This window comes from Embiotoca jacksoni, unplaced genomic scaffold, assembly GCF_022577435.1.
Source record: "Embiotoca jacksoni isolate LCO1_2020_lvr unplaced genomic scaffold, fEmbJac1.0.p SCAF_99, whole genome shotgun sequence".
NCBI classification, from domain to species: domain Eukaryota; kingdom Metazoa; phylum Chordata; class Actinopteri; family Embiotocidae; genus Embiotoca; species Embiotoca jacksoni.
Window position 1 is genome coordinate 575,464 of NW_027185457.1, and position 23,070 is coordinate 598,533.

A 23,070-nucleotide genomic window follows, 5' to 3' on the forward strand; every position below is an offset into this window, starting at 1 on the left:
AATTCTCAGTCAATAAAATTTCAAATTCAGTTATCTCGGCGGGACGTGAAATCGCCGGGTTTTCCAATTAAATCGAGTCAGGTCCTACGCTGGCTCCGCCCCCCAGCTCGTCCAAATATGGTCAATACCGGCTCTAAACTAGCGCGGAACTAGCAAAGATGGCGCCGGCCAAAGTCCGAACTCGAGGTTTCATAACGGTCGTTCACGAACCAACGGCTGACGTCACTGCTGGTTAATGCTTTGTCAGGATTTTCAACTCTGGGCGACTCGTCCTCGGAGACATCAGTTCCCAGCTGGTGTTCACTGAGACATTCGTACAATCCTCGTACAAATGTTATTCCGAAGACACACACACTCCCCCCCCGCCCTACTCACTCCCCAGTACTCAAACTGGGTGAGGAATTTGATGCGGAAGGGTTCGGCCTTACACACCTTGTCCATCCATCCATCCATCCAACCGTCCAACCATCCGTCCTTCCATTCGTCCATCTATCCATCCATCCATCAATCCAACCTTCCATCCATCCTTCTGTCCATTCGTCCATCCATCCATCCATCCATCCAACCATCCGTCCGTCCATCAATCCAACCATCCATCCATCCATTCGTCCATCCATCCTTCTGTCCATCCAACTATCCGTCCTTCCATTCTTCCATCCATCCATCCAACCATCCGTCCGTCCATCAATCCAACCATCCATCCATCCATCCTTCTGTCCATCCAACTATCCGTCCTTCCATTCTTCCATCCATCCATCAATCCAACCATCCATCCTTTTGTCCATCAATCCAACCATCCATCCTTTTGTCCATCCATCCAACCATCCGTCCATCCATCCATCCAACCATCCGTCCGTCCATCCATCCATCCATCCATCCACCTGTCCTTCCATCCATCCATCCATCCATCCACCTGTTCTTCCTTCCATCCGTCCCTCCATCCATTGACGCATCCATCCGTCCATCTGTTGTGAGGTTACCACGGCTCTGTTCACATTTATTTCTATATATTCTTATATATTTTCAGCCCAATTTAAAACATTTATTAGAAAATAGAATTAAAAGCAATCAAATATAACAAAAAAAAAATTAAAATAAATAAAAGTTGTCTGCTTTACTTCGATGAACCAATCAAGACAGTTACATTACAGTTAAATCTAAAACTGCCTGTTTGATTTAAAGACGGTTTTATTGACGCAGCAGACAGGACATCAGCTCCCCGTCGAGGTTCTCGTGAGGTCCCGGTCCTGCTGGAGTTCACCCCCCCCTCCCGCGGCCCCCCCCCACCGCCCCCCCACACTCTCAGCGAGGCCCTGTGTGGGTCAGACAGGAACAATATGGCGCCGGGAGGAGCGTTAGCCTCCGGACCAGTCGTCGTCTGAAAGACTGGAGACCCGACAGGATGAACCTCTGCGCCCAGTATCTTCGGTGAGCTCGGTGCCGCTTCCTCCGTCCGCTCTGTCGGCGGGACGTGTGCGCTCAGAAACGCGGGTTCCCCCCCCCTCCTCCCGGTTCGGTGTTCGGTTCGGCTGTTAGCACCGGAGCTAACCTCCCCCCCCCCCCCCTCCTCCTCCTCCTCTCTCCCCCCCCCCCCCCCCCCCCACTGAGCTAACCGCTGCTGCTAAGCTAGCTTCACATATCAACAAACGAGAGTCGACGCGTCCTTCTGCCGCCGCCTCGCTCGCATTTATTCGTACGTGAACGGGTACCGGACACCGAAACCGGAGCAGCCCGCAGACCGGTTGTGTGTTTGTTGTTGTGCCGTTAAAGGTCAAATTGGTGTTTACCCGCCACACAGACGCGTTGTGTTATTGCTAGTTAGCTTTAGCTTCCCAGCGTCGTTCTGCGTATGTGTGCTTTAGCGTCGAGCTAGCTGGGAGCTGCTCCGTCTTCCACTCTGACATGTTTTTTATTTGTTGTTGTTGAGTTAATCACCGCCAGCCTCTCAGCGTCACGACTCACTATTTACTCGAGCTGTGTGTGTTTTTAACCCGGTAACGTAAACGTGGAGAGGAGGGGGGGGGGGTCGGTTAGCAGCGGGCGGTTGGTGTTGGACGTTAGCTTCCGCTGCTAGCTTCGGAAACGAAGGTTTATTGTTGTTGTTGTTTTTAATGTGTTGTAATATTTCGCTGCATTTCGGATCCAGGAAGTAGTCTGAGCCCGATGGGAGAAGGTGGGTGGAGGAGGGGGGTGGGGGTGCTTTGGACATCCGACAGGGGCGGTTTTGATGTTTTGGATGGAGACGTACGTAAAGCAGCGTCACGTTCACCTGTTAGCTCGGAAGTGCTCTCTGTTTGTTTGTTTGTTTGTTTGTGTTTGTGTCTAACCTCCTCTTTCTCTTGTTTACATCCCCCTCAGACAGGCAGAGGCCCTGAAGGCTGACATGACAGGTAGGTTTGCTCCCATCGTATCACCTCAAACAGGGAGGGGGGTTGAGGAGGGGGGGGGGGTGAATATTAATATTAATATTTCACATCGAAATGATTCGTACCACATTTGTTTCTACGTTTGCAAAATATATATATTTTTTTTAATAGATTGGCGTCATTCTTCAGGGAAATTAGGGATTTAAAAATGGCAACCATATCTTTTTTTTTTTTTAGTTTTTTTTTTTAAATATGTGATATTAAGATATCAAAATATCCCGCTCTGGGTTGGAAATCTGCTTCTTTTTTTAAAATGTATTCTTCTAAACTGACGCGGAGCTGCGTTAACGTGACGTATCGCAGTGCGGGTCGCCGACGGCTGGACAGACGTACGAGCGGCCGACCTGAGGACGAAGGAAGCTTTCTTTGGGGGATATTTTGAGTTCAGACTTGAACAGCTGAGCCGACCACCACGGATGAAGCTGTGTGATCTTGTCTGCTCCGTGAAAGTTTGTGGGCGTTTGTTTTCGGGCTCCTGTCACATTTTTTTTATTTTATTTTTCTCTCTCACTACGTGCTAATTTTTCCACTGCAACTCTGCAGAAACGGATGATTTCTGTTGTGATGATGTGATAAAATGCCGGTTCATTTGTTAGGAAATACGCGCCATGTGAGTACTGAGCTCCTACCAAAGACGTTAGCTGCCACCGCGGGGGCTCCAGTGTAGTTGATACCGTAATCGGTCCTCCTGCAATTAATTAATTAATTACCGAACACCAACAGACTCATTGTGAATGTGGTGTCTGGTGCACCGGGGCAGGGTTATGCTCGGCCCGGTTGGCTCCTTCGGCTCTGGTAGACACACTGTCAAATAAAAAAAGCGTGTTTTAGTGGGTTTTTGAAGGGAAAAAAAACAAGTGATGAACTAATAAATAAAACACAAATGCAGTGTTTAGTTACAGTATGGTGTCAAGGAAGGAAGAAAGTTCCTGATCAGGCTCAAAAGCTTTTGGTGTTATTCACTGCACAATTCAATGATGTATTTTTTTTTTTACCATTTAAAAAAAACAAAAACAAACTTGTTTGTGTTTTTGTATAAATGGTTTGATCGTCACCATCAGCTGCACAAATCCATCGATTCATCGATAGGTTGATCGAAAGGCAAAATTCTCATCGGTCTGTTTGGGTGATCAAAGAATCACTCAAGTTGTTTTTAAGCAGCAGAATTTCTGTTCCCATCCTCTCAGTTTGAAGAGTTTGTGCTTTTCTGTGTTTCATTTCACTCTAAACGTGAACATCTGTTGCTTTTGAACGATTTGAGTGGCTTAAAGATCAACAGGGAAAGAACGAGCACCTTCGTTTACGCTGGAAATAATTGTTCGTCTGCAGCTGTAGTCCACAAAGAAAGCCTGAGAGCGAGAGGTGAGATTATAACCGGCTGATAAGCGGTCGAAATGTTTGTTGGCTCGAGCTGTCGATTGTGTGCGTCAGTGTTGGTCGTGATGATTCATGCGTTTGTCTGCCTGCTACACGCCGGCGAGTTTTTACACCTGACCGGCGCATCGAATTGTTTTCCTACAGAACGCTCCGTCCGGGCTCGCTTCACCTATTTATACCTTGCAGTTTGATTTTTTTTTTTTTTTAGAGCAGGGGCAGCTCCTCATGACGGTTGGACACCTGCCACGCTGTCTGGCAGAGCCAACTCCACTGAGCCCGAACGCTCTGATGGTTTTTATTTTTATGTGGAGCGGTGATGGAAAAAAAGGATTTGTCTCCTCTTGTTTGCATTGTGGTTCCGGAAAGTCTCTTTGTTTTCTGTCTTATTTGCAAGTGATTCTTTCCGCATCTAATTGACGACTCCCTGGTGTCCTTACCTACAACCAACTCTGTATTACCATACGAAAGCAGATACAAAGGGAACGGGGGTGACGGTCAACCGTTTGTCACACTGTATAAAAGCTTCCCGAAGGAGAGCCCCGCTAAAAAAAGAGGACTGCGGAGGAGAGGACTGCTGGGAAACCAGGCTGGGTAGAGCCCGGCTGGGGTGAGGACTGTTGGGGAGGACTGCTGTAGAGAACTGCTGGGGGGAGCACTGCTGGACACCTCTCTTTGAGGGTGCATGTAGTTGCTCCTTCTTGCAAGAATAAAATGTCCGATGTGTTTGATTTTGAACCGAGCCTCTTGAGTAACTTTTCCAACAAGTGGGTTTTTTTTTGTGGTTTTTTTTAATATCTGGAGGACCGGCTGACGTCTTTTTAAATGGATCTCCAGTCGAAAAGCAGAAAGACAAGACGTGTCGGACGCAATCATGGCGGCAGAGTCTTTTGATTTCAAGTCTTTTATTCCCTTTGAACTCGGCTGAAACTTCAAACTTCAGTGTCACTGACGTTGATTTCAGAGCTGCGCTCAAATACACTTTGAATCTGAATCCTTTCAAGTTGCTTATCAAATCTCCAAGAAGTTTATCTTTCAACATTTGCAAGTGACAACAAGTCAAATATTTATTTTAGATCTGTGGTCAGCTGTTGTTGGCAAGAAGACAAAAATATTACAGGCAGCGATTTATTTGGACCGACCATTAATCAAACCCACATTTAATGGTGACAGCCTAAATATGAGCCGAGCAGCTGAGGATACGAAAATACTCCGACGAAAATGTTGTTACTGAAATGTCTGAATAAATATTGTTTAAACTTTACAAATGTTATCAGGACGTCAGTACACAAATTATTAAGAAATTCACAACATTATGATTAAATCGTCCAAATGCTTGTTTTGATTTTGCACAGTCGGCTGGAATGGAGGGGATGAACACGGGGCTTAATGAGCTCCGGTTATTGATCTGATGCGTAAAAAGTTGAAGTGGGACTCTGCTGTGTTTAACGTGCTGCGATCAGATGATCAGCTTTCTCTCTGTTGAGCTCCAGAAACGTTATCTAACGTTTGCAGTGGGATGTTGCAGCCTGGTATGCAGTCGGATGGCTTCAGACCAGCAAAAATACTGCTTCTGTAGTTTGTGGGTTTTGAAGGAGAAAAATCCAGCTTGCTTTTGTCTAAATGCTGCTGACAAAATATTTTAACTTTATCATCGTTTCAAAAACGCTTTTTTTTTTTTTTAAGTTAGTGTTTCATGAACTGTTTCCACTTCCACGGGTGTGAGTTGTTGTTTTTTTGTGCTCTTGTAAATTCTGTCTTTGAGCTGTTGACCTGAATGTTACATTCAACATTTAACACCGCTGATACAAAAGTTAAGGCTTAGCTGTCGTGTTTTTGAAGGACATTTTGTTTTCTATATTGTCATTGCGTTTAAAAAAAAAAAAAAAAAAAGTTTTTCTCTCTTTTTTTTCTACATGATCATTTGAAATGATCTAAATTGCAGCAGCTTTTTGATACTTTGCTCAAACATGAGGAGTAAAATAAACTGCAGATTTTCATGTCGTTGCTGACCGTTTTGAATATTAATGTATTTGTTAACTTCAAGGAAAAAAAACGACTGCAGTTTTCTCAGACTGACTCGTGTGTGTGTTCAGATTCGAAGCTGGGGGCGGCAGAGGTGTGGACGTCTCGGCAGGCCCTGCAGGACCTCTACCAGAAGATGCTGGTGACAGATCTGGAGTACGCTCTGGACAAGAAGGTGGAGCAAGACCTGTAAGCTGCAACACGCTACATACTTTCTGCACACATTTCAGCCACGATGGCGTTTGACACCAAAAAAAAAAAAAAGAAGGATTTTAAGCAGACATCGATCTTGAGCCGGGCGCTTGACTTTTCCCAGATATAATGTGACAAAGGATTCGTCCACCTGTGGTTATTTCTGAAGCGATCTCGCGCCGGTCTCCCGAGCACACCTAAAACATAGAAAGCCTTCCTGCCTCCGCCTTTCGTCGCGTCACCGACGGACTCTGATCTCCGGGTCTCTCTCGTCTCTCTGGTGATTTCGGTCCTGATGTTGATTTCCGTTGCCCTGCAGGTGGAACCATGCTTTTAAGAACCAGATCACGACGCTGCAGAGCCAGGCCAAGAACCGGGCCAACCCCAACCGCAGCGAGGTCCAGGCCAACCTGTCGCTGTTTCTGGAGGCAGCTAGCGGCTTCTACACGCAGGTAGGACTCGGGGGGGGTGGGGGTTTCGGGCTCGAACGGCGTCCGTAGACGGTGATGTCGTCTCATGTTGCCGAGGTCCTGCGCGGTGTTTCGAGGAGAGTAACCGTACCGGACTTCTTGTGTTCCAGTTACTGCAGGAGCTGTGCACTGTGTTCAACGTGGACCTGCCCTGCCGCGTCAAATCCTCTCAGCTCGGCATCATCAGCAATAAGCAGAGCAACACCAGCGCCATCGTCACCCCACAGCCCAGCTCCTGCTCCTACATCTGCCAGCACTGCCTCGTCCATCTCGGAGACATCGGTGAGCGTCGCTGGGTTTTTTTTTCTTTCACAAATCAGCACGACCACAAAAAAAAAAAAAAAAAAAAAAAAAAATCTATTTTTTCGGTTTCCTGCGTGGTAATAATCTGCAGAAACGCTGTAATGTTTCCTCGTGCTGGTGAGTGGAGCAGTTTTTGATTGATGTCCAATGCAGAGACTCGTGTAGTTTAGACTGGGGGGGGTGGTGTGTGTGTAACTCGGGTGATTATCTGTCGCTATGATTTACTGAAGTTCCCTAAATGCAGCGCACCCAACTCGTGTGCGACCAAAACATTTCTAACAGAGTGAAACCTCCGCCCTTAAAAAACAAACAAGACTAGAGCAAACAAATGGCTGCACTGTGTGTGAGACGCGAGATGGTTTTTCATTTCGCTTTTAATTCAAAAGGGATACAGGAAGTCGTGGCGTTCGGACAGCAAATCATTTCCATTTACACTTTTATGGTGAAGTTGTAGGTGTTGTTGTTATATTTTATGTTTTGGACTTGACGACAGGTTTTACCTGACAGACTGTGTGCGCTAATTAGCAACAAAACAAACAAACAAACAATCAATCCTGCTAACTGACGAGAAAGGTGTCAGAACATGGAGGATGAAGATTTTTCCGATGCTCATTTATCCCCGTTTCTGTGTTTCAGCACGTTATCGTAACCAGACCAGCCAGGCCGAGTCTTACTACCGACATGCAGCTCAGCTGGTTCCATCGAACGGTGAGTCTCGCTTTTCCTTCCGCTGCCGTTCGCTGAAGTCGCATTTGAACTTGGACGAGCAGTCGCCCTCTTCAGTCCAGACACGTTGCCAAGCTACGCTGAAGTCTTGTGTTGTGTTTTTCTCACTGTTTTAGGCTGCAGCGTTTTTGTTTTTTTTGTTTCTTGGAAGGCTAACGTGAAGGCTTTTTTCAGGTTTTTGACCGGCAGCCACGTTTGTAGTTTTCTCCCCTGTGACGCTCCTCTCTGTGCCTCCTGCAGGTCAGCCCTACAACCAGCTGGCCATCCTGGCCTCCTCCAAAGGAGACCACCTCACCACCATCTTCTACTACTGCCGCAGCATCGCGGTCAAGTTCCCGTTCCCGGCCGCCTCCACCAACCTGCAGAAGGCTCTGTCCAAGGCTCTGGAGAGGTGAGAGGACACGTCGCCCAGAGATTCTTTTTGTATGCGCTGTTGAAGTCGGAGAAAGAGATTTAATTGAAGTTGCGGAGATTTATTACTTTACTTGTCCGTCTGAGGGGAAATAAGAGACCTTTGAACTCTTTTAAATAACACGTCCCTCGACTGGGATGTCTCCTCATTTCCTGCAACTAACATCCTCCCTACTGTGTCTCTCGCAGTCGCGATGAGGTGAAATCCAAGTGGAGCGTGTCGGATTTCATCAGGGCCTTCATCAAGTTTCACGGTCACGTCTACCTGAGTAAGAGTCTGGACAAAGTGGACGCTCTGAGGGAGAAACTGGAGGAGCAGTTTCAGGTGCAACAAACGCACAGTTTCCCCCGAGTTTCAGTCAATCCTGCCCGTTCTTTCAATCGGTTCTGACAACACGGCTTTCGCCTCGTATTGTGTGCGTGTGTGTGTGTGTGTGTGTGTGTGTGTGTGTGTGTGTGTGCGTGTGCGTGTGTGTTTGTGTGCGCAGAGGCTGATTCTGCAGAAGGCCTTCAGCTCCCAGCAGCTGGTCCACATCACCGTCATCAACCTGTTTGAGCTCCACCACCTCAGAGACCTGACGGCCGACGGCGGCGAGCAGAGCTACAGCAGCGAGCAGCAGATCAGCTGGTTCCAGCTGCTCGGCCTCTTCAGTAAGAACATTTTCAGACGGAGAACACGTGACCGCCGGACTTTCGCGGCAACGTTTCTCACGACTCTCGCTTCCCGTCTCCTCAGTGTCCTTCCTGGGTGTGATGTGCAGCCGCGTCCTGCTCAACAAGAACCGGGGGGAGGAGATCATGGGGGAGTGTCCCCTGCCGGCCATCAAGGTGTCTCTGGACTGGCTCAAACTGAGACCCAGCGTCTTCCACGAGGCCGCCGTCGACAAGAGGCAGCAGTACGTCCTCCTCCCCTGTTTTTAATCATAACGGAAAGTATTTTTGCTCACTGGCTGTGAAGATGTCTGTGCTGACAGGCTTGAACTCCTCTTCCTGTCTCTCAGTATCTGGCCCTGGCTGGTGTCCATCCTCAACAGTTTCCAGCCCAAAGAGGACGACGTGTCCTGTTCATCAGGTAGATATTAACGACCATCTTCACTAACGCGACCTTTTTTTGAACCGAAGTGAACATCAGGATTCGTTTTCAGCTCCCTTTCAAAGTCGAATTTGTTTGAGCAGATTTAAACCGCAGCGGAGGACTCGGTTGTTTTTGGTGCGTTGTTGTAGCTGAGGGTGCGTTTGTTTCCTCCCCAGTGACGCCCCTGCCAGAGGAGTTTGAGCTGCAGGGTTTCTTGGCTCTCCGGCCCGCTCTGAGGTACCGACTCGCCCTCCTTCTTTCAGTCGTTTGAATTTTCAGCCTCGTCTCGATGCTCTTAACGTCTGTCGGCGTTTCAGGTGTCTGGACTTCACCAAAGGACACCAGGGCATCCTGGTGGACAGGGACGGCCTGCCGGTGCACGCCCGACACCAGAGACTCATCAGTCTGGGCAAATGGGTGGCGGACAACCAGCCGGGGTGAGTGTTCATCTCCTCTGCTGCTGGGCCTCTCGTGTGACGTACAGTTCAAAGTTTATCAGAGACAAACCTGCTTTCAGGTAGTTTGTTTTGCTCACAGCATCGTAAGATGACAGTTTATCAGAGTGTCTGTTTCCCTGGAGACGAGTTTCATTGAGACCACTTGGCAACTTTGGTGAACTGAGTTAAATAAAAAAAGAATTACATACCATAACATTAAGTTTTAGAAGCAGCTGGTAGCAGAATAATTTCCCTACTGGAATATCAGGCTATAATAAAGGTGAGACTGCTGGCTTGACATACAGGTCGGGTGCTTTTAAAACATGCTGATATTCTGGTTTGGCTTTCAGCTGTTTGAGCTCGAGGTTTGTCCATTGACGGCTTAAATTTACACTTTTACTGCACTTAAAAAAAACAAAAAAATGTAATTCACGAAATGAGTACGGTTCATCAACTCGAGTAACGTTCACCTGCAGGTCTGCGAGGCTCCGCGCCCCCCCCCCCCACCCCCCTCCCTCCCTCCCTGCGTGAAACACGCGTGACAAACAAACAAATTTGCGTGACTTTCAGTGACATGAAAATGCAACTCTCATGGAGTTGAAATTAATTGGGGGGGGGGGGGGTCCCGTCGGTGGGACGACAGGGGAAACACTGATCACTATGAAATATGCAGTTACGTCAGCGTTCCTTGTTTGACTGGTATTGTTGTAAACATTAAAAAGTCACAAGCATTGCGATTGAGCACGTCATGGCCGCCTCCTTTCCTGCAGGCTGATCCAGTGCCGCGTGAGCGAGGACGGCCTGCTCGTCTTCATCACCGACATTCCCGAGCAGGCCATCGTGGAGCCGCAGGAGAAGGAGGTGCCGGTGCTGCAGGAGTCGTCCAACGGCGAGCAGACGGCCAACGACGGCGGCAACGCGGGCCTGAAGTCGGTGCTGTCGGCGGGGAAGACGCAGAGCTCGTGGCCCGACGGCGGCGACCGGCCCGTCGTCACCTTCAAGGAGAACATCAAACCCAGAGAGCAGAGCCGCGAGCCCACGCGGAACCACCACCAGAAAGACGTCGGCAAGGAGCGCCGGGACTTCTGCAAGGGCAACGGGGCCGCCGGGAAGGGAGACCTGAAGCGGGACGGCAAGAGGAAGAGCGAGCTGAAGAAGACGGGTCACGAGAAGACGGCCGACGCCGGAAAGCTGGTAGGCGCGCTCGCATTTAAATGTCGTGTCGCTTTGTCGCTCGCTCGAATATAATCTGCACGAGCAGTGGCGTTGACGAGGCGTCTCCTCTCGTTCAGGTGAAGGCGCAGACGGAGTTGAGGAAGACTCCGGTGTCCGAGGCGAAGAAGACTCCCGTCACTCAAGCTCAAACCACCTGCTCGTCTCAGTTCATCCCCATCCATCACCCCGGAGCCTTCCCACCGCTGCCCAGCAGGCCTGGTAGGTTTGAGCCTTCGCTTGTACATGCAGTTCATATAAGATCCGAGAAACCGCGTCCCTCTTCCTCACATTGTTCATTTTCCCAAAATATCCCTCTTTTTCCAAAGTTGTCTTTAAATTCATTCAAAGCGTTTTGAACAGAACACGGAAAAATCGAATAGTTTGTTGTCATCGTGTTGTCTTAAAATAATTTATTGTCTCTTTTCTCCGGTTCTGAAGTGCCTTAAAGTGCCGGCTCCCACAAAGAAAACCACTGACTTCAATCGACTAATTCAAAAAGCATCAACTTCTCTCATGAAAATACAAAGTCTACAAATGTTTATTGTTGATTAAATAAAAATAAACGAAGTGCAGTCGTACTTCACTTCCTCTAAATCAGAAGATGCTTTTGTTGCCGCAAAATCTGCGGTGGAATAATCGGCCCTCGCGTTGTGTCTCGGTTTAATCTCTGCTCCTGATTGGTTCCTCTGCAGGCTTCCCCCCCTCAGCCTACGTGATCCCGCCCCAGGTGGGGTTCCCGGGGCTGCAGGTGAATCCGGGCTTCACCTTCTCCACCGGGGTGTCCGTCCCCGGGCCTTTCCTCCAGCCGACCGTCCACACGCAGGCGGGCGGGCAGGTCCAGGCGGGGAAGCAGTCCCACATTCCCTACAGCCAGCAGAGGCCGTCGGGGCCGGGGCCCTCGGGTCAGGGACCTATGAGCCAGGGCCCCTCCCAAGGTCAGCCGCCGCAGGGCCAGGCGCCTTCCCAGCAGGCCTTGCAACAGTCGGTGCAGCTGCAGGTCCAGGCGATGAGTCAGCAGCAGCAGTCGCCCACCAAACCGGTGCAGCAGGTCGGGATGGGGAAGAGTCCACCGCACCACCCGGGACTGCAGCAGGTTAGATCACATGACACCCCCCCCTCCACCTCCGCCTCCCTCCTGCCTGGCGCTGTTGAATTCAATAGTGTCATAAAAGCACGTTTGTTTGTTTTTGTTAGAAAAACTAAAAGTCAATATGTGCGTGATCCATCATAGATCTTAACTAAAACTGTTCTCATTTGAACAATTCTTTATTTTAAGTTGGAGCTAAAAGTTGTTTATAACTTACTTACTTTGGAGTTCTCTTATTCTTTTTGGACAAACTTTTGACGTCCTGCAGGTTACACCCGACCGCTGTCTGTGTGTTTGTTCGCCGACTGATGCTCTGCTCTTTGTGCTGCGTGTCTGGTCCGAACAGTACATGCAGGAGCAGCCGGCTCAGATGTGGAACCAGGCGCAGGCGGCGCTGCAGAAGCTCTCTCCCATGCAGATATCCATGAAACAGCCGCAGCAGCAGCAGCAGCAGGCCTTCTACATGGCGGCTCAGGATCCCATGAAGATGTACGAGCACCAGCTGCAGCCGCCCGCTCAGCCGCAGCACCCCAACATGGACAAGAAGATGAAGTACCCCGACGTCAAGATGCAGGACTTCTACTGGGAGCCCTCGTACAGGATGGGCGACGGCCTGGCCGTGATGGCCGACAGGATGAAGAGGCCTCCGCCGGGCGGCATCTGTCCGGAGCAGGAGGTCCCCGCCGGGCCCCGGGGACCCCCGTTTGAGGTGAGCTGTTCTCCCGGGGGAGAGGGAGGGAGGGAGAGGGTTGTCCTGTCCGGTCTGCTTCGCTGTGCTTACTTTTCCTGTTCCAGTGTTTTTTTTTTCTTCTTCTTTCCTCTTAGTTTCTGATCAGAAGGTTTTTGACAGATGTTGGGCGAGTCAGGTCGCAGCATTTGGAACCACACGGGCAGTATTTTATTTCTGCTGGTGGTGTTTTGCAGGGAAATATGTTGCAGTGATGGATTTAAAGCTGTGATTTAAAACAAAAAAATAAAAAAATAAAAATCTTACAGGTTAGTGTAAACCAAGAATAATACACAAGACTTCAAATTGTATTGAGCGCAGACCGTCTTGGACGTCAGTAATATTCCTGGCACATTTAAAGCTTTGAGAGTTTATGACGTCTGTTGTCGTCTAGTCACTTTTAGCATCGTGTGAGGAAAAGACAGTCAAGATTTTTTTTTTTTTTTTTTAACAAGGGCCAGATATTGATGAATAATTCAGTAATGTTCCAGACACATTTAGTGAAATGCTTGATATGTGTCCCACTGGAAGGTGGTTTCCACAGTGGACAGTCTGACTTGTTAAGAGCTTTCAGCTTAACTTTCCTTCTCTCCACCTCTTGTCTTACTGCCTTGCTTTCTTTTCTTTTTCTCTTGTTTTTTGCCCCTCCACCTTCTTCCTTCTTCCTTCTTCCTCTTCCTTCTTCTTCCTCCTCTGGCTTCATCTCTCACTAGGACAACAAGAGCTCGCCTCTTCTACCTCCTGACCTGTTAAAAACTCTAGCAGATTTTGAGGAGGAGGAGGAGCTCGTCTTTACTAAGCCTCCTGATTTCTTCCAGGCCCTGGCTGGCCCTCTTAGCACTGCTCCTGGACCAAATATATTTGTATGTAGCCCTGTCTTCCTCATCCAACACCCCGACCCCCCCCCCCCCCTTACCCCTCCCACCCCCTTCTGCATCCAGTCCCGTCCTGCTCTAAAGCCCCTCTCTTCTCATTCATCTCCATTTCTTCACCAGAGCTGCTAACACCTTGTGATTTTACTTTGTGTAGAATCATAATCATCATAAAGAGTCCCAGCCACAACCTGCAGACTTATTTACCAACGAAAGAAAAAGTTTCAGCACCAAAATGCTAAAATTGAATTCGTGACTAAAAACGATTTCACAAATATTTGTCTTTACTGACGTTTGAATTCTCCTTTGGGATTTTCTTTACCTGTAAGTCAGATTTGAGAAAGATTTAAATAAATGTTTGAATATGTAAAGAGTTGAACCTCCACAGGAGGCCGAACTTCCCGTTGAACAGCCTGGAGTCCTTCAGATTGTGGCTTTCATCGCATGCTGAGTGTCTTTAAAGAACTGAAACCCAAGAACAAGACAAATCAAAACAGCTTCAGGTCAAAGAGAGAAAGAGGAAACGGATCTGGACGCTTTTTCTTACAGAAATAATTCAGGATGTTTAAATTAGTTTAGTTTTCAAAAAAATTCTGATGTGTTTTAGGTTTTAAAGGAGACGGACAGATTTCTGACACATCAGTCATCAAATATTGAAGCTAAACTTTAAACTGAGCTGCAACATGTGATGCAAAAAAAACCAGATGTAATTATACGAGTTCAGATCAGGTTAGTGTTGAAAAAGGCACAGATTTACAAGCGCTTTAATAAAGTGTCACTTCCTGTCTGGCGTAGCTGCTTCACATTAAAATTCCTCCAACCTTCGTGGCATCTGGAGAAACGTTTGTTTTCGGTGAAACAGCTGCAGCTGCGTGACTCGCTGCTGCGCGCCGTTGTCGTCATCCCGTCTGTCCTTTCGCCTCCACAGCTGCCAAACCAGACCAGGATGGAGAGCGGCCCCGAGGTCGGCGGCCAGTCGTCTTCTCTGCTGCCCATGTCTGGCTTCCCGATGCAGGTCAGAGCCTTCGGACGTCTTCATCTCCCCACGTTCACAAATGCTCACACACTCAAATTCACGTCCAACTGGCACCGATGTCCAGTCTGTTATAAATATCATCGGATAGTGCAGATTCAGCATGTAACAAGTCCAGTCATGTTATTTTTTTTTATTTTTTTAAATGAATACATTCAGATTTTAGTTTTTGCGTACATTGTAATTTAGCCTCTGCTTTTAATTTGTTTTCGGGAAGTTGCTGCGGTGACAATTAGGATGAAAAGAAAAACATAGTTCATCCAGCAGATGGCAGAATAGACATTTAAAGAGAGAGATGAATACTTTAATCATCCCAACAAGAACATTTCATTGTACAGCAGATCATACAGAAATCTGATTGAAAAGGCAGAAAAATTAAATAAACAACCAATAAAAGACTAGTTGTGGGAAAAAAAGATTAAAACAAAAACAAAAAAAAAATCAACCAATCAATAAATACATAGATGCATAAAATAAAAAGTGTACAAAGTAGAAACATAGTCCCTTAAAACTCTCAAAGTCCCGACTCAACGAATTACTTAAATAATGCTTTTATTCAGAAAACCAAAAATGTTTGTTTTCAGATTTTTCATCCCCGATCACGTCGGACGTTTATTTGTTTTGATTAAATCTTCTGATGAAATATCAAATAAATATGCTGATCAAGTGAAGTTTCTGGAGCTGATTCAGTAACCAGACAGGACTCTTGTGTTTATTTTGTATTTTTTTTTTCCAGGAGTACAACCAGAACAGCATCTTCAGTCAGGCCTACGGCAAGAACCTGCCGCCCAGCTCCAAGCCCGACGCTCCCATGGTGCACCAGGAGCCGTCGCTCTACTCGCTGTTCGAAGGGACCCCGTGGTCCCCGTCCCTCCCCGCCAGCTCAGGTACGTCACACCCGCGGAGAAGCTGGTCTAAATTCAGTGCGTCTCGGTGAAACGTGTCTCTGACGTAACGCCGCGCTCTGATTGGCAGACCACTCCACCCCGGCCAGCCAATCCCCTCACTCCTCCAACCCCAGCAGCCTGCCGTCCTCCCCGCCGACGCACAACCACGGAGCCATGCCCTTCTCTAACTTCGGGCCCATCGGCACTCCGGACAGCCGGGACCGCAGGGTGGTGGACCGCTGGAAGGCCGACAAGACCGGTGAGCGACGGCAGGAACCAGAGCTTGGGAACCGGTTTACAGGTTTTAGCTGCTTTGACACGTAAAACTCCGATAAAACGAACTACGGAGAGCACAAATAATCCTTTCTTTGGATTTATCAGATCTGAATTTCTGTGAATATTTGCGTTTTCGGGGGTACAAGCAGTCGCAGCCAATCGTGAACTCCGAATGACCTTTTCGTGATTTATTTTTAATTTTATTTTTAATTTTTTTTTTACGCCAATCTGAACGATACCAAGTGTCGGAAAATCTGTCAAAGTCCCCCGAATCTTTTTTCCATTCCTCGTGTTGACGCGTCGTCGTCTTTTTTTTTTTTTTTTTTTTGTCTTCCAGGAGCGGTCAGCGGCTTCGGCCTCGACTACCTGCCGGCCGCCGCCTCCTCCGCGGCTTCGGACAACAGCTGGCACCAGGCCGGACCGACCGGCAGCTCCTGGACCAATCAGGAGTCTCCGATGGAGGAGTCGTCCTCCACCGTGCTGCTCGACAGCTTCAAGGTCGGCAACTCTTTCCCAGCCGCGGTTTGTGTTCGATGGCTCCTGCGAGCGCGTCACAGTGAGGAAGCGAAAACGTTCACGAGCCGATACTCCCAAGTTACGTCTCTTGATCGACACTTCGGAGTTGAAACTTGAGCAGAGAAACATCAGCTGTTGTGTCAGCTTTTGGGGGCCGAGTGACGGCCGTGCTCCCGCTCCTCTGGAAACAGAAATGTCACTCGGAACATCTCACTTTTTGGAGTTTGACTCAAAAATCGGATGTTTCTCTGCTCGAGTTTCAGACGGGTCACAAAAACGTTTGTAACTCGGGTGCCGACGTCGACCAGGAGACGTCACTGGGGACGTTCACTCGCGAAGGTCGTGAAGGTCACGGCTTCCCTCCTGCCGTGCCGCGCTCCGCGCAACGGTCTCTGAACTTCGACCTCACGACCCCCCCCCTCTCCCCCTTTTGTCCTCCGCAGTCGATCTGGTCGAGCTCCATGATGCAGCCCGGCCCGTCGGCGCTGGAGCAGCTCCTCCTGCAGCAGAAGCAGAAGCAGCAGCGGGGTCACGGCACCATGAACCCGCCTCACTGAACGGCAGCCGTGAGGCGGCGCTTTGTGTCCGGGACGTCAACGTGAACAACCACCAACAGGAGGGGGGAGGGAAAAAAAGTTTGACGAAGACGAGCTCCAACTTAAAATGGGATATTAAACCGGCGAGAAACGGTGGAGGCTGGGGAGGCGACGCGACCCCCCGACGAGGCTGACTCACCATCCCCCCCCACACCCCCCTCGGCTGTCGAGGAGCGGTGACGCCCCCCTTCTGGAATCGGAGGGCGAGGGGGGATCTCTTCAACCCGCGGTGCCACGCGCCGCGCTTACACCGCCGGGTTTTCCTTCGACCCGCGGGACATCTGAACATTGAGGACAACACCCCCCACCCCCTAACACCCCCCCCTCCCCCAACACCTACCTCCCCTCCCCCACCCATCCCCTCACCACCACCACTGCCCCCCCCCCCACCTCCTTTGGTTTTGGACAGATGCCACATCTCTCCACAGCTCCTCTCTCATCTGGAAGAAGTTCTTCTATCTTTGAACAAAAACAAATAAAAACAAAAAACAACAAATAAGGCAAAAAAAGAAAAAAAAGAAGAGAAAAGAAAAGATTTTCAAAAAAAGATAACGACCTCCCGGACGTCTGCTCGGTCCCGACGGAGCGCCGGGTTTTTAGCGTCTCCGCCGCCGCAGACTGAAGCGGGGGCTGTTGTGAGAGAGCGAGGCCGGTGTGGCGGTAAGGGAGGGGGGGGCGATCAAAACAAGACTTTCTGATCTCTCCGGTCATTTTCATTACTGAGGAGGAGGAGGAGGAGGAGGAGGAGGAAGGCTCTCTGTGGCTGAGTGGTTGAAGGAAGTGAAGGAGGACAGTTTGGGTCACAGCTATATAAATATATAAATATATATATTTCCTTAGTTGGACTGTCTCGTAGCCGAGTTGTGAGAATCGGGACCGGACGCTGCTTTGTGAAGCCGGGGCGTGGCGTCGCCCGCGGCGACCGCTCGCTCTTTGTCCGACCCTTTTTTTTTTCCGAAGGAAGGAGCCTCGAGGCCCGACGACGGGACGGCGGCGAACGTCACGGGGGAGGGGAGGGGGGGGAAAGGGAAGATGCGGGGAGAGGGGGGCTAAGAACAAAAAACACCCTGTCGATCTTAGCGAGTATTACTGTTAGCTTCAAGAGATTTGCAGACATTAACGAAGAAAAAAAAAAGAAAAGAAAAAAAAGAAACTGTATTTTGTGATTTGTTCGTAGCAGTTTTAGCTTCACGCCCTCTGAGGTGAATACAGGTATGTCTATTTAGCTTCCTGCTTGAAAATACTTTCGGGGGTTCTCTTCCTCTCCGCTCTCTTCTTCCTGTTATTTCTTTAATTATCGAAGAAGAAGGGGGGAAAAAAAAAAAAAAAAAAACCTTACGACGTAACCCTGCTTGCGTACTTTAACCTGAATTTACCTTTTCGTTCGTGTTCTGCCTTTTTAATCGTTTTTTAAGCGGCTCCGTCGGCAGGTCGGCGGGCGGGCGGAGCCGCGGGCGGACGGGTGTGTACAGGTAGTCGGTTCAGCCTGAATGGGTTCTTTTTTTTGTTGTTGTTTGTCCTCCCATTGTCTTTTTTTTTTTTTTTTTTTTTTTCTTCAGTCAGCACTTCTGCTGCTCGACAATGTACAGCAGATTTATTTTCATTTTTTTTCTGCTCGCGCCCGGAGGCCCCCCCCCCCCCCCCCTCGCAGCTCCTTTACATTCAACCCGGAGCTGAAAGTCCCTTTTTCAGCCTGAACACAACACTGGAACCTTTTCGTCCCGCGGCAGAGACCCTGAACTTAACAACTCGGTGTGCTCGTGATTGACCTTTCATTTAAATCTTCATTAATCTATGAATTGTTCGGTGTAAAACTGTGAAGTTCCAGTTTCCTCAGAGAGCCTGTTTGGTCCCAGCGGCAGTCGGGAAGTTCGAGATGTTTCCATTTTGTTGCCGATTTAATAATTGAAATGATGTCAATCAATTGATCAATTAATCGACTTGTTGTCAGATATGACAATAAAAAGCTTCAGTATTTAAAAAAACAAAACAACAATTTTAAATAGATGCGATTTATTGATTGTCAATAGTTTCTGTTAAACCGTCATCGATCGGTCGGCCGAGGGTTCGCCGGTCTGCGTTCTTATTAATTTCCCACAACCCCAGAATATTTAGTTCAGGCATGAGAATAATTCTTCTCGTCATTATCGATTAATCTGCAAATTATTTTCATGATTTATGTTTTTTTTTTTTTGAAGGCCGCAACAGATTTTTCTCCAAAAATCCAAAGACATCTCGATCGCCGTCACGCAAGACAAAGAAAAGCAGAAAATAGTCACCAACAAGAACCTGAAACTGAAGAAAGCTCAAAAAAATAACAAGAAAAACAACCCGATTGATTAATTGATTGATTGATTGATTCTTCGTTGCTGCTCCGTTTGTTTGAACAGAGACCGGCCGGAAGCGTGAGCTTCTTAAACATGAACGCTGACGCTTCCTGCTGCATCGTGAAGGTGGTTGTTTGTTTGTTTTTAGGTCAAAGGTGAGGTTTCTGAGTTCCTCCGTAGGTTGCTGAGTCGGGGTCGGGCTGCAGGAGGGACGTCCCGCCGCAGAAGTTCTTAAGGCGACTTAAGAGAAGCGGCGAGCGAGCGCCGACCAATCAGGACTCTCCGAGGCTCTGACTCCTCCCCCTTTAGGTCCCGGGCTGTAGCAGGAAACGTTCAAACCAGCAGGAAGTGACACAAAACAGCCACCGTTCAGTTCAGAGGGAGCAGCAAAAAACAAAAAACAAGAAGCCCGTTTTAATTTTCCCGCCGAGGGCGTTTTATCACTTCAGAGAGACGTGTCTATTTTCCGTGTGATTGTGCTTTTCATGTTGCATTTACAAAATGTATTTGAAGAATAATAAAGATGAAATATTAATGAATGTGAGAGGATGAATCCGGCCAGAAGCATTTAAGGAGAGAAAAATCCTTTTTCTGTGTTTGAAGCGTGCCACGTTGGATCTGAGCCGGACCGGTTCGGTTCCGGTGGAGTTGTGTTTTTTTGTTTTTTAAAGGACTGAACGGACTCATTCCCCTCGGAGGTGTTTGGTCGGAGCCGGTCGGAGCTCTGACGGCAGATCTGCGGGTCACGTTCGGGTTCAGGTCTGAGCTGTGGCTTTGAGGCGTTTCGTATTTCTGTCTCTCTGTAGACTTTGAGAACTGGTGGAATCAGCCTTTAAATAAACGTACAATATGTTCTCCCTCGACACGGTCCACTTTTATTTCTTCTCTCGTTTTCAGTGCAGTCGGATCCTTCGCTTCGGCAGAGGTGAAAGTTTCTTCCTTCCAGGATGCAGATGAAATGGACCAATCAAATGCTGTCTGTGTTACCTAATGAACTTTGACCTTGTCTAAAATCCAGATTAAATACCTTTTTGCTCCATTTCTTTGATCTGTGGATGTTTTGGAGAGTTGGTGGATACCAGATTTAAAGATGGCGTCCTCTTCTGGGTTTAATTACACGTGACAATTAGTGTTTCTCCGCCCACGGGCTGCGGCTCGGCGGGAAGACTTCACACCGTGATGGCGTCACGGAAATAAAATGTACTTCAGGCACCGAGTTGGTTTCACAAACATGACACCTTTTAGGGATTGAAAACTAATCCCAATAGCACCCTTAATAACGATTAGGTAAGGCATAAATTGATACCTTAATTAACATGAACTAAATGAGTATTTAAATGAATGAATGAATATTTAAATTATTATTCAACCATGAACTGTGGGATTAATTAAGTCTAATTAACTGGTAGTTAATGCTTATTACTGTATTTAGTAATGCTAATAACACCCTTAATAACTATTAAGTAAGGCATAAATCAATACCTTAATTAATGAACTAAAGGATGATTTAACATGTAGTTAATGCTTATTACTGTATTTACTAATGTTAATAACACCTTTAATAACTATGAAGTAAGGCATAAATTGATACTTTAATTAACATGAACGAAAGGATTATTTAACCAGTAACTAACTGTTAATTAACTGGTAGTTAAAGCTTATTACTGTTTTTACTACTGCTAATAACACCCTTAGTAACGATTAAGTAAAGCATAAATCGATACCTTAATTGATGAACTAAAGTATTATTTAACATTAACTAACTGTTCATTAACATGTAGTTAATGCTTATTACTATATTTACTAATGCTAATAGCACCCTGAATAACTATTAAGTAAGGCATACATTTATACTTTAATTAACATGAACTAAAGGATTATTTAAACAGTAACTAACTGTTAATTAACTGGTAGTTAATGTTTATTACTGTATTTACTAATGTTAATAAATAACTATTAAGTAAGTCATGAATTGATACTTTAATTAACATGAACTAAAGGATTATTTAACCAGTAATTAACTGTTAATTAACTGATAGTTAAAGCTTATTACGGTATTTATTAATCCCAAAAAGCTCCAGTTTGTGTTCATCTCTTCGTCACATACAACCTGTGACGTCACAGACTTTTCTTTAGACTGGTGTTCAATCAGATAAGAGTCCTCCTGTCTTCAAACAAGCCACCGGTGGTTGATGGGGGGGGGAACCTCAAGCCACGTTCAGCTGCTGCTGCGAGTCTCCCATAGAGAAACAATACAACAGTTTTTGTACGAGTGTTTTCCATCGTGTACCTTCCACAGTGACTGAAGTCAGTCTGACACCTCGACAAAAACCTCTGCAGGGCCCGAGCGCTGCTCAGAGAGATCAGCCGTTTATTCTGCAGCTCCAGGAAACCAGAAACACAAAGAACAGCTTCCCAAATCACACTCCGATGAACCCGTCGCACTGACACGAGTTTTATTTCGGTTTTAAGTAGTTGTGGAAAAAGTACTCGGATCCTCGAGTAAATTCCTGCGTTCATGATCCAACTTTAGAAAAAGTATTTTCATAAAAATAAAGAATCAAAAGTTAAGGAACTTATACTGCTGATACGTTATTACAAACATTATTATTATTAATGAGACATCAGAGCTTCATCAGCATTTTCCAGCAATTTTAGTCGCTGTTTGTTTTGTAACTTGTCAAACTGTTTGAAATCAACTGATTTGAGTTTTATGATCTTATACTCCAGGAAATTGTAAAAAAAAAAAAAAAAATGGGTAAAATATCAGAAAATATTTTCTCATAAAATACAGAGACACCTCTGCTGCTTCCCCCCTCTGCCCCCCCTGGTGAACTGCATAGAGCCCTCAATCTCAAAGGGCTCTTCCTCCATTGACACCTCGACCCCCCTTCCCCCCCCCCCCTCTCTGTGAGACTGGGCAGGTTAGGAGACAGCTGGAGAGACTCTACCAGCGCAAGGCTGCAGGACCTGACGGCATCAGCCCCGTGGTCCTGAAGACCTGTGCCGTCCAGCTGGCTGAGGTCCTACAACACCTCTTCAACCTGAGCCTGAAGCAGGAGGAAGTCCCGGTGCTGTGGAAGACGTCCTGCCTGGTTCCTGTCCCCAAGAAGACGACTCCATCCGGCCTCAACGACTACCGACCGGTTGCCCTCACATCTCATGTGATGAAGGTGCTGGAGAGGCTGGTCTTGGCCCACCTCAGGCCGCTGGTGAAATCTTCTCTGGACCCTCTGCAATTTGCGTACCAGCCTCGTGTGGGAGTGGACGATGCCATCATCTACTTGCTGCAACGAGCTCAGTCTCACCTGGATGGAACCGGTGAATCTGTGAGAATCACTTTCTTTGATTTCTCCAGTGCATTCAACACCATCCAACCACTGCTACTGAGTGAGAAGCTGCGGGTTGAGGGGGTGGACACGTCCACCGTCTCCTGGATCACTGACTACCTGACAGGCAGACCACAGTTTGTCCGTCTGGGCAGTGTGCTGTCTGATACGGTGGTCAGTGGTATTGGAGCTCCACAGGGAACTGTTCTGTCTCCCTTCCTGTTCACTTTATACACAACTGACTTCCAGTACAACTCAGAGTCCTGCCATCTGCAGAAGTTCTCTGATAACTCTGCAGTGGTCGGTGTATAAGGGATGGACGGGAGGACGAGTACAGGGCAGTAGTGGAGGACTTTGTGGAGTGGGTGGGAAGGAATCAGCTGCTCCTGAACATGGCCAAGACCAGAGAGATGGTGGTCGACTTCAGGAGGAAGACGACGGCTCCACAACCGCTGAGAGTTCTGGGAGAGGAGGTGGACATGGTTGAGGAGTACAAGTACCTGGTGTCTCCATGACAACAGACTGAACTGGAAGACCAACATCAACGCTGTCTACAAGAAGGGGATGAGTCGACTCTTTTTCTTGAGGAAACTTCGATCCTTCAATGTGTGCAGCGAGATGTTGGAGATGTTCTACCATCTGTTGTGGCCAGTGAACTGTACTTCGCTGTGGTCTGCTGGGGGAGCAGCATTGGAGCCGGTGACACCAACAGACTTAACAAACTGGTGAAGAAGGCCGGCTCCATCATCGGCTACAAACTGGGCAG

The 23,070-nt window shown here is 47.7% G+C and overlaps 1 protein-coding gene across 4 annotated transcripts; it reads left to right on the forward strand.

Annotated features, from left to right (window-relative positions):
- The first annotated feature begins 1,325 nt into the window (after window positions 1–1,325).
- On the forward strand, window positions 1,326–20,016 carry smg7 (SMG7 nonsense mediated mRNA decay factor). Of its 4 annotated transcripts, none has more exons than XM_069142203.1 (23): window positions 1,326–1,428; window positions 2,359–2,390; window positions 5,897–6,014; window positions 6,337–6,469; window positions 6,598–6,769; window positions 7,427–7,498; window positions 7,757–7,907; window positions 8,117–8,252; window positions 8,416–8,578; window positions 8,664–8,823; window positions 8,929–8,999; window positions 9,179–9,239; window positions 9,320–9,439; window positions 10,210–10,633; window positions 10,732–10,873; window positions 11,347–11,747; window positions 12,088–12,450; window positions 13,182–13,331; window positions 14,269–14,355; window positions 15,110–15,260; window positions 15,349–15,519; window positions 15,874–16,034; window positions 16,496–20,016. In XM_069142203.1, exons 1-23 carry the CDS (start codon window positions 1,403–1,405, stop codon window positions 16,607–16,609), a joined length of 3,579 nt encoding a protein of 1,192 aa, XP_068998304.1. In that variant the 5' UTR covers window positions 1,326–1,402; the 3' UTR covers window positions 16,610–20,016. The 4 variants fall into 4 exon arrangements, with proteins under 4 accessions (XP_068998304.1, XP_068998307.1, XP_068998305.1 ...); XM_069142204.1 differs by lacking the exon at window positions 1,326–1,428 and adding an exon at window positions 1,627–1,693; XM_069142205.1 differs by lacking the exon at window positions 1,326–1,428 and adding an exon at window positions 1,672–1,693 and having other exon boundaries at window positions 2,363–2,390.
- Window positions 20,017–23,070: the final 3,054 nt, after the last annotated feature.

Coding starts and splice junctions, on each gene's coding strand:
- smg7 (XM_069142203.1), top strand. CDS start 1,403: ATGAACCTCTGCGCCCAGTATCTTCG. Junction 6,015..6,336: donor AAGAAGGTGGAGCAAGACCT/GTAAGCTGCAAC, acceptor GTTGCCCTGCAG/GTGGAACCATGCTTTTAAGA. Junction 12,451..13,181: donor CCCGGGGACCCCCGTTTGAG/GTGAGCTGTTCT, acceptor ATCTCTCACTAG/GACAACAAGAGCTCGCCTCT.